Raw genomic sequence first — 9,352 nt, forward strand, 5'->3', positions numbered from 1 at the left:
CCCCCCCCCCCCCCCCCCCCCCCCCCCTTTTTTTTTCTCCCATGGAGGGGGTTTCCGCTGCATTGTGGGGGCAGGAGCGCGCGGGCGCGGCGCCACGCTGCCACTATACACTCAGCCCGGGGACTCATCCCGGATGAATAAATGAACGGGGAAGATGGACGGAGAGATAGGTCGTGTCGGTCATTTAAAGCAGCTTCTACAGTCTTTGGAGAGTAAAAAAAAATGAGGGGTGTAGCCGCACCTTACGGGCGCTCGTGTCCATCTCCTCTCCATCCACCTCCTCTCCGCTCCGATGCCTCCTCTCGCGCAAAGCACACAGAAAGAGGGGAGAAACAAATGTGAACCGCGTGAGCCCTCTGATTGACTGGTTTTCCCAACTCCTCTCCCTTTTTCTCCCCCCTCTTGCAGCCCGTCTGACTGCAGCACTCTTGAATAATAACCCCCTCTCTCCTCCTCCTCCTCTCTCTCCCTTCTATTTAAGATGCCGCTCACAAGGCGCGCTCCCGTGCCAGGTTTTAAGCACACACACATACACATGCGCGCTTGCTCACGCGCTCGCTCTCTCACCCCCCCTCTCTCCGATCGGACCTCGGGGTTGCGCTCTAGCCGTGTCGCGCAAGTCAAGTCCAATGCGACGATTTGGCAGGTTTTTTGTTGTTGTTGCTTTGATCCCATTGGAGGTTGGACGCGGAGGATAAAAAAAATAAAAATGCAGCCTCCTTTAAAGAAATAAAGCCAATAAAGTATGCGCTCATAATAACTGATCTCTTTCAAGGTCTGAAGTTATTTTTTTTCATTTTCATGTGAGAAGCCCCCCCTCTCTCTCTCTCTCTCTCTCTCTCTCTCTCTCTCTCTCTCTCTCTCCACATCTCTGCATTCGCCTCTGTTAGTCGTGTGGGAAGCTCGGTGAATGCGGCTGCAAAAGGAGCCAGCACACTTGCGCGCCTGACACGGATACTGTTCTGTCTCACAGGAGGTGTGTGTGTGTGGGGGGGGGAGAGAGACCACAAGCTCGCTTTCCTTTTCTTTTTAACTCCCTCCATTTCCTCCAACTGGATATTTTTTTAGGGGGGGCTTTAAAAAATCCCCACATACATTCCTGCTACAAGTTTTTTTTCTTCTTCCTGTGGACCGATGGATGCGCGGAGTTTCCAGCTCCTCACTTGCACCGCAGCGGACTAAAAGGCTGAATAACTGCATTATTCATTTTTTTTACGCACCGGTTTCTCTTGACTTGTCTCTCTAGTTTCTCTCTGTGCTTGCATTTTGACATCCTTCCTGTTTCTTTCCTTTTTTTTGAAAGAAAGAAAAATCCCTCCCATTGGATGGATACTGTAATGAGCATCTCTTCTGCTGCCGCCTGAAAATAAACTGCTCGGGAAAAAGCAACTGGTTTTTTTTGTTGTTTTTTTTTGCAACGGGGGTCCGGGCAAAGTCCTGGATTTTAATGCTGCCTCGATGGAACATATTACACCAACACGCCAAACCTGATGGGAGCGTTTCGGCCGCTTTTGCCCTCTGAAGCATTGCCACCGTGCGCAACTTCGCTCGAAACAGACCAGTATTTATTCATTGGATCGTTGGGGGGTTGTTGAGCCGAGCTGAAGCCAGAAGCAGTGTTGGCCGTCCTCTCTCTCTCTCTCTCTCTCTCTCTCTCTCTCTCTCTCTCTCTCCAATTTTTCTTTTCACCTCTGCTCATCCTCCTGCTGTAAAAAAAAAAAAAAAAAAAGCTCCAAGAATGACAGACTTATTTCTCCGCATCACCGACCGCCTTGCGCCTTTTTTCACGCCTTGGAGTCGCCGGACGCGCTGTCAAGATCTCTAAAAAGCTGTCTCCCTTTTTGTCTCTCTCTCAGTCTTTCCCAATCTATCTCTCCCCCTTCCTCTGTCACTGTCTCTCTCTCGCTCTCTTTCCCTCTCCTGCAACCAAATGAATGCTCTCCCATGGAGGTAGTACAACCACCTTGGGGACCGAACGACCAGAGGGGTGATTTTTCCAAGCAAGAGGAGCCTGTCAGCAAGAGACGCATCGGGTGAAATCGGAGCCCCCCCCCCCCACCTCTCCTCCTCCTCCTCTACCTCCATCTCCACCGCACCCCCGCCAGTTTGCTTGGCTCGGGTTGACATACAGTAGCCTACATGGGGCTATAGGGGGCTGGAGAAACCTTGTTGCGCCCCTGTAACTGTACGCGTTCTACTTAAGCTGCTGGGACGACTGTTTGTCTCCATCCATGTCTCACCAATGCTGCCCCGTGTCTCCAGAGGGAGCCGCACTCATTACCGACTCAGCTTTGGGTAAGTCTGTTTTTTTTTTCCTTTTGAAAATATCATGACCTGATTTTATTAATCTGAGGAATATTTTTATTCTCGTTGTCAAATGTGTCAAATCAATGTGTGCGGCTTTAACCCTCTCAATATGTCAGCAATGGGCAGAGTCCCAATTCTTCATCTTCCCCTTTGCTCTCACAGCTGCTTTCCTAAATAACCTCAATGTGCCGCTCAGTGGTGGTGGTGGTGGTGCGGCTGCTGCTGGCTTCAAATGAAACCCCTTAAAAAAAAGAAAAAGAGAAAAATGCAGCGGTTTGACTTTGATTATATGGAATACGCTGAGAGGTGAAGAATAACAGTCGTGCTGCTGTCTTAGATGGTTTCAAGGACGATGCTTCATGCTTTGACATGCAGAAATAAGACACATAGATGTGCAGCAGTTCACGGGTTTGAGTAATTTCCGAATAGTCTGCATCAAACATGTGTGCTGTCCAAATCATTAGGGCGAATCACTGTTTCAAAGCCAAAGCTACTCACTGCGATGATTCCGATAAAAGAAAAAGTGCAACGGTTAGAAATGTGCACCATTGGCATAGTGATTGGCTTAGTTATATTTACAGGAAGAACTCATAATGCAATCCTTGGGAGAAATGTTAAAAAATGGATTCAATATTGCAATTTCAGTATGATCAATATCAAACATGCATTTTTTGATGGTTTGCTTTCTGTCTGTGTGTGTGTGTGTGTGTGTGTGTGTGTGTGTGTGTGTGTGTGCGTGCACGCGTGCTTCTTTGGACTTGTTTGCACATACCTACGCCTGTGTGTGTGAACGTTTGTGCATGCATCTGTCCTCTTTTTTTTCTCTCCAAAAGGTTACTAAATGGTTTTCTGGGGGAGGATTTCTAACCGGCGAGATGCTGCTCGTACTCCTGCTGGCAGCCTTTTCTTCCTCCATCTCCGGCTCCTTCTCCTCCTCCCTCTCTTCCCCCTCTGCGTCGGACGGACCCCAGATGGTGGACCCGTCCTTCTCGGACTTGATGGCTGAGACCTGCAGCGCCTGCTCCTGCATGTCCATGGAGAACGTGCTGTACGCCAACTGCGAGAAGGTCACCGTCTACCGGCCCACGCAGCTCATCCCGCCGGCCTCGTCCCTGTACCACCTGAACTTCCAGAACAACTTTTTGATCATACTCTACCCAAACTCGTTCCTCAACTTCACCCACGCTGTGTCACTGCAGCTGGGGAACAATAAACTGCAGAACATCGAGGGCGGAGCGTTCATGGGGATGAGCGCGTTGAAACAGCTGCACCTGAACAACAACGAGTTAAAGGTGCTGAGAGCGGACACTTTCCAAGGGATAGAAAACTTGGAATACCTTCAGGCTGACTACAACTTAATCAAATACATTGAAAAGGGAGCATTTAACAAACTGCACAGGCTTAAGGTGCTCATTCTGAACGATAATCTCATACAGTTACTTCCTGACAACATATTTCGCTTTGCCTCACTCACACACCTGGATATAAGGGGGAACAGGATCCAGAAGCTTCCTTATTTGGGGGTTCTGGAGCATATCGGGCGTATTGTAGAGCTACAGCTGGATGACAATCCCTGGAACTGTACCTGTGATTTAGCGCCTCTCAAGGCATGGCTTGAAAACATGCCGTATAACATTTTTATCGGCGAGGCCATATGTGAAACACCAATTGACTTGTACGGCCGGCTCCTGAAAGAAACCAACAAACAGGAGCTTTGTCCCATGGGCACAGGAAGTGACTTTGATGTTAGGATGCCTCCGCCCGATAATGGGCAGACGCCCTCCAAAATGTCCCCAACCACTGTGTCCCCCCTGGCCACAAAAGCGTCAAAAACCACTGACTCATCCAAGATTTACGGTAATGGTATTGTGGCCGGTTTACCCCCTTTTGGAAGAAATAGCCAGATTGTATCTTTTCAGACCCCTCCGTTGTTGTGTCCACAGCTCTGCAGCTGTAAAGCCCACCCTTCTGACTTTGGCATCAGTGTCAGCTGTCAGGAGAGGAGTATTAAAAGTTTAGGTGATCTCCTTCCCAAACCCCCAAATGCCAAGAAGCTTCACCTGAGTGGAAATTACATCCGTGACATAAGCCCGGCTGATTTCCAAGGGTTTGAGGGCTTAGATTTGCTACATCTTGGCAGCAATCAAATTGTCACAGTCCAGAAAAGTGTGTTTTCGAACCTCACTAATCTGAGGAGACTGTATTTGAATGGGAACCAACTTGAGCAGTTACACCCAGAGATGTTTTTGGGCCTCACAAACTTACAGTACCTATATTTGGAATACAATGCCATAAAAGAAATCTTAGCGGGTACATTTGACTCCATGCCGAACCTCCAACTCCTGTATCTCAACAACAACGTCCTGCGGAGTCTCCCTGCCTACGTGTTTGCGGGTGTCTCTTTAGCCAGACTCAATCTGAAAAACAATCACTTCATGACCCTACCAGTGAGTGGGGTCTTGGACCAGCTGCGATCCCTGACCCAGATAGACCTGGAAGGGAACCCCTGGGAGTGTTCCTGCGATCTTGTCGCCCTCAAACTCTGGCTAGAGAAGCTAAGTGATGGAGTGGCTGTCAAAGAGGTGAAATGTGCCTCCCCTGTGCAGTTCTCCAACATTGAGCTGCGCCTCTTGAAAAATGAGATCCTGTGTCCCAAGCTTGTGGCGAGACCGCCGTTTATTCTCACCGGTGCCACCCCTGTTTTAACTTCGGTGTCGCCCGCTGGAGTTGGCAAAGCACCACCAGGAGGGCCCGTGCCTCTATCCATCATGATCCTCAGCATCCTCGTGGTGCTTATCCTCACTGTGTTCGTGGCCTTCTGCCTTCTAGTCTTTGTCCTGAGGCGGAATAAAAAACCGGTGGGCAGGCAGGAGGGGCTCGGGAATCAGGAGTGCGGCTCCATGTCGTTGCAGCTCCACAGACACAGTCACAAATCTGGCAAAAAGGGCTCCATCCCGGGAGACGACCTGGGAGGCGAGACGTTCATCCCGCAGACCATCGAGCACATCGGCAAGAGCCACACCTGTGGGATCGGACGGTCCTCAGACATGGACGCCGGGTTTAAGTTTGCAGACTCGCAGAGGCAGAAGATCATCCTCCGGAACAGCGCCGACAAAGACAAGGACTCGCTCTCCACCCTAGAGCGCAACAAACGCCTCAGCACCATCGACGAGCTGGAAGAGTTCCTCCCCCACCGCGAGCCCAGCATGTTCATCCAGAACTTCCTGGACAGCAAGAGAGATTTCAACAGTATAGGGATGGGCGGCTACGAGATCCGCTACCCGGAGAAAACTCTGGATAAAAAGATGAAGAAGTCGTCGCTGATAGGCGGGAACCACAGTAAGATCGTGGTGGAGCAGAGGAAAAGTGAGTATTACGAGCTGAAGGCCAAGCTCCAAGGAACACCTGATTACCTGCAGGTGCTCGAGGAGCAGACTGCGCTGAGTAAAATGTAGGGATTGTTGTGTTGGGTTTAGTGCATTGATTACACACACACAGAGGGAAGTTAGACACATACAGGCAGACAGACAGCCAAACACATCTGCCTTTCCCTACACCCCCCCCTGCCCACACACACCATTCAGCCCCCCAGATTGCTCACTCTCTGTCTTCATCTCCCTCTCTGCAGCCACACACATGCATACACACACATACACACAGAGAAAAAGTGCCTTCTGGAAATCCTTAATGACCAATGCGGAGATGGACAAAATGGCTCCACACTACAAAAGCTATTACTAGAATCGGCGTGGATCTATTTCACAGTAAAAGACCTTTCGGATTATCCATGCCACCACATGTATGAATCCCACATACATATACCACAGGACACCCTAAAAAGCAACCAGACAGTCATATTATACATTTTTTGTTGTTGTTGCTGCTATTGAAATGGGTACTTATCTTCTTAATTTTTGTTGTTGTTCTTGTTATTTTTTTCTCCTCTTCCTCTTGTTTTTCCCAACCAAATCAAAAGGGTCTTGAAAACAGTGCTTGAGAATATACCTCGCCGTCTTCAACCCCTCGTTGTTTAAAGAGAGAGAGAGAGAAAAGAGGGCACATCGGTTGTTGTTCTTTTTGCTCTGGAAAGTATCCAAAATCACCTTTTCTGGGATGAGATTAACAGAGTTGGTGACTCAATGGATGCTACTTCTTTTTTTTTTGTATTTGCGGGGATATGTGTTTGTTCTTGGGGATGCTCTCTGGAGTCGGAGGCAGACTCTCTGCCACCTTGTCTGGATTACACACCAGTAGCAGTACACCTGCTCCCATTTAGGCGCTACGAAACTCTTATTTTTGTGAGGGGGAATGATTTCATGACTTGTTCTCTTTGTGTAAGGAGCCATGTTAAATATAGTGTCTTCTGAATGGAGTTGTGTTTCTCTTCAAAGTTGCTACTTACAGTTCCTGTATGTTTTGGGTGAAATCTAACGGCACACACACTGTCAGAGGACGTTGTTTCTGAAAAATGATAAAAACCCAAGGATGAAAAAAAAAAAAATAATAATTACAAAGCTGCTTGCCATGTAAGCGTAACCTGGAATTTATTTTGTAAGTCTTACATTATTTGTATCTGTGGGACTGGTTTGTAAATTACAAGGAAGGACACACATCTACACGCACACACAGGCACACACACACACACTGTACGACGGAGCATCATCATCAAGAGACTACAAGCCAGAATTGTCAAACTATAAGTCAACCGGTGATCCACCTCCTCTTGTCAACTCTCAATTCGTAGTGAAAGAATTTAACAACATAGTTAATTTATTTTTCTATGCGGGAATTATTTAAAGAGTTATCGGTATTATTTAAAAAAAAAAAATGGATAATACACAAAGAGTGGAAAGGACTTGACAGAGGGACGCATCAGAGCTAATTCAGGCCAGCAGAAGTGACTGTTGAGTCGATTCAAGGGTTCTTGTTTCTCCCAGTTCGCCGGAGAACTCGACCCCGCCGGACGAGGGTTGTGAAATGTGATCTGTGATGTTTCCTTTTCATTGTGTCGCACGACAAGCCGAGGGCCTGATAAAAGTCTGTGAAGTCTCAAGCCGTTTCCTTATTCTTATATCTCCCACAGTATCTTGTAAAAGGTTTCTTATTAACATTATGCAACCAAAATAAATGTGCATTAAACTTGATTATGGTTCCAGAATTGTTGGGATGGTGAATGGGGGGACGAGGAAGGCGACAAATTGAAGCGCTAAATTGTTCGATCCGGGCAGTATCATATCATGAAACACCATGTGCAATATTAGTAAAAAAAAAATAAATAAATAAAAAAAAAAAAGAAAAGAAATTGCTCGGTCATGACAGCTTCAAACTATTTTGTTTAATTTATTTAGTTTTGAGGTTATATTGTCAAGACAGGTTCTATTTCGAAATTCTTTTATCAACTTAACTCTATCCGGTCCTTATTTAAAAAGTATTGTTACGTTGAACTTCTGAGTGTTTATTGAGATTACAAATGAATAGAATGTATCTTGGAAAGTATAATAAATACAATTTTCTATTGGTCATAAATCTCCTGTATATTGGTTAATTTTCTCTTGTATAATCATGTTGAAATCAAGGTATTAAAATCAGCACCTATTTGCACTGTGTCCCACTATTTCTTTTAGTGCACGTCCTCTCAGCCTCTCAAGGCTGCTTTACTTTTAAGGAGAAAAAACAAAGAACTCTTCTGCCACCGAAACTGCCAACTCCTCCGTTGCCCCGCTTTGACTTTTCTCCCTCGAACAAGTTGGATTGTGTGACAGCTCGGTGTTGGACAGAGTCCAGCTCAAGTCACAGGATGTTCTACTCGTTCATGTACAAACAGTGGCTGCACCCTCAGGCGCAATATATGTTTGCTTAGTGTGCTTAGTGTGATCGGTTCAAGAAAAGCTGCTGCTTGTTACACTTAAGGCTATGAAACCAGTTGTGCATTTGCACCGAGTTTCCTTGTTGTTTTTGGCTCAAATCATAATTCAAGCAAAAATATTCAAGCTAAACCAAACATTCGAAGCTTGAAACATTCAAACAATGTGTTGTTTTTTCTGACTCAGATCTCCTTGTGATGCTCCAAAAAATGTCAGAAAGTCAGATTTCAAAGATGTTATAGTACCAGTTTTCGCCCGTGTTGGTGTAGCCTTATGCACATCCATTTCCTTTTGTCTCTCTCTCTGTTGATTCCACATCTGAACATCCCAAATTTGCCCGTACTTTTTGAAGGTTTTTTTCTCTTTTGGCACAGGTCTTCTTGTCTAGCAGGTATCATCGCTCCATCTGTTTTTAGACACATATCAAACATTCATGCCTGCCCCACTTTAGGGTTAAAAATTCAGATTTCCTGTTTCTGTGTTAATCCAACCTATGGGGCTTTTGGGAAACCAAGTAGCAGAAAGTATGACTCATCCGGACGCCAGGGAATTGTCCTCATTAATTATTAATACCCTTGGCAGTTAAGAACTAAAATAGGGATGTGGTGGTGTTGGCGGTGGGGTATGAGTGTGATACGTCCGCCCCCTTGTTCCCTCTCCCTCTATCTTCCCTCGTTGCCTTCGTCATATTTCCAATCATAGTGCTCCTTAATAGAGCAGAAATATCATTTTTGTGCAGTGACTTGGCTCCTGGGCAGGGTTCTGTTCCTGCAAGCTCCAGGGGTCCTTGTGGGGCTACCATGGCATCAGTACAAATCTGAGAAAATATTTTATTTTCACAGCAATTTAACTCGCCAAACTCTCGTACAATGAAACCTGTACTTAGGACACTGATTGTTTTCTTTTTGTTTTCTTCTCACCTTCTTTAGCGACAGTTATGCCATTCTGTTCTGAGCCCTAAACTTATACCTGTCAAGCCTCAGAGTGCATTCTTTTCTGATGGGGTTTGTTGGTGAAATTCTGGTGTTTTCTTTGGGGGGGGGGCAACTGCAGTGGGGTATGTGTGGAAAGCAGTGCTTGGAAAGGAGGGTGCAATGCTTTATGTTTGGGATTGGCCACACGGGGCACTGTGAGCTAAGAACAGAGCAGAGAGTGGGAAATGGTGTCACAGGACTGCGGGA

General features: G+C 46.5%; 1 protein-coding gene across 3 annotated transcripts; it reads left to right on the forward strand.

Annotated features, from left to right (window-relative positions):
- Positions 1-887: 887 nt before the first annotated feature.
- slitrk4 (SLIT and NTRK-like family, member 4) lies at positions 888-8,631 on the forward strand. Of its 3 annotated transcripts, none has more exons than XM_031858045.1 (2): positions 888-2,613; positions 3,141-8,631. In XM_031858045.1, exon 2 carries the CDS (start codon positions 3,183-3,185, stop codon positions 5,760-5,762), a length of 2,580 nt encoding a protein of 859 aa, XP_031713905.1. In that variant the 5' UTR covers positions 888-2,613; positions 3,141-3,182; the 3' UTR covers positions 5,763-8,631. The 3 variants fall into 3 exon arrangements, with proteins under 3 accessions (XP_031713905.1, XP_031713904.1, XP_031713906.1); XM_031858044.1 differs by having other exon boundaries at positions 888-2,295; positions 2,424-8,631; XM_031858046.1 differs by having other exon boundaries at positions 888-2,295.
- Positions 8,632-9,352: the final 721 nt, after the last annotated feature.

The sequence above is a fragment of the Anarrhichthys ocellatus genome, unplaced genomic scaffold (assembly GCF_004355925.1).
Source record: "Anarrhichthys ocellatus isolate YVR2014 unplaced genomic scaffold, GSC_Weel_1.0 scaffold19, whole genome shotgun sequence".
Lineage (NCBI taxonomy): Eukaryota > Metazoa > Chordata > Actinopteri > Perciformes > Anarhichadidae > Anarrhichthys > Anarrhichthys ocellatus.

Bases quoted from the DNA above. Each gene is read 5' to 3' on its own strand.
- slitrk4 (XM_031858044.1), top strand. From the start codon at position 2,970: ATGCATTTTTTGATGGTTTGCTTTCTGTCTGTGTGTGTGTGTGTGTGT.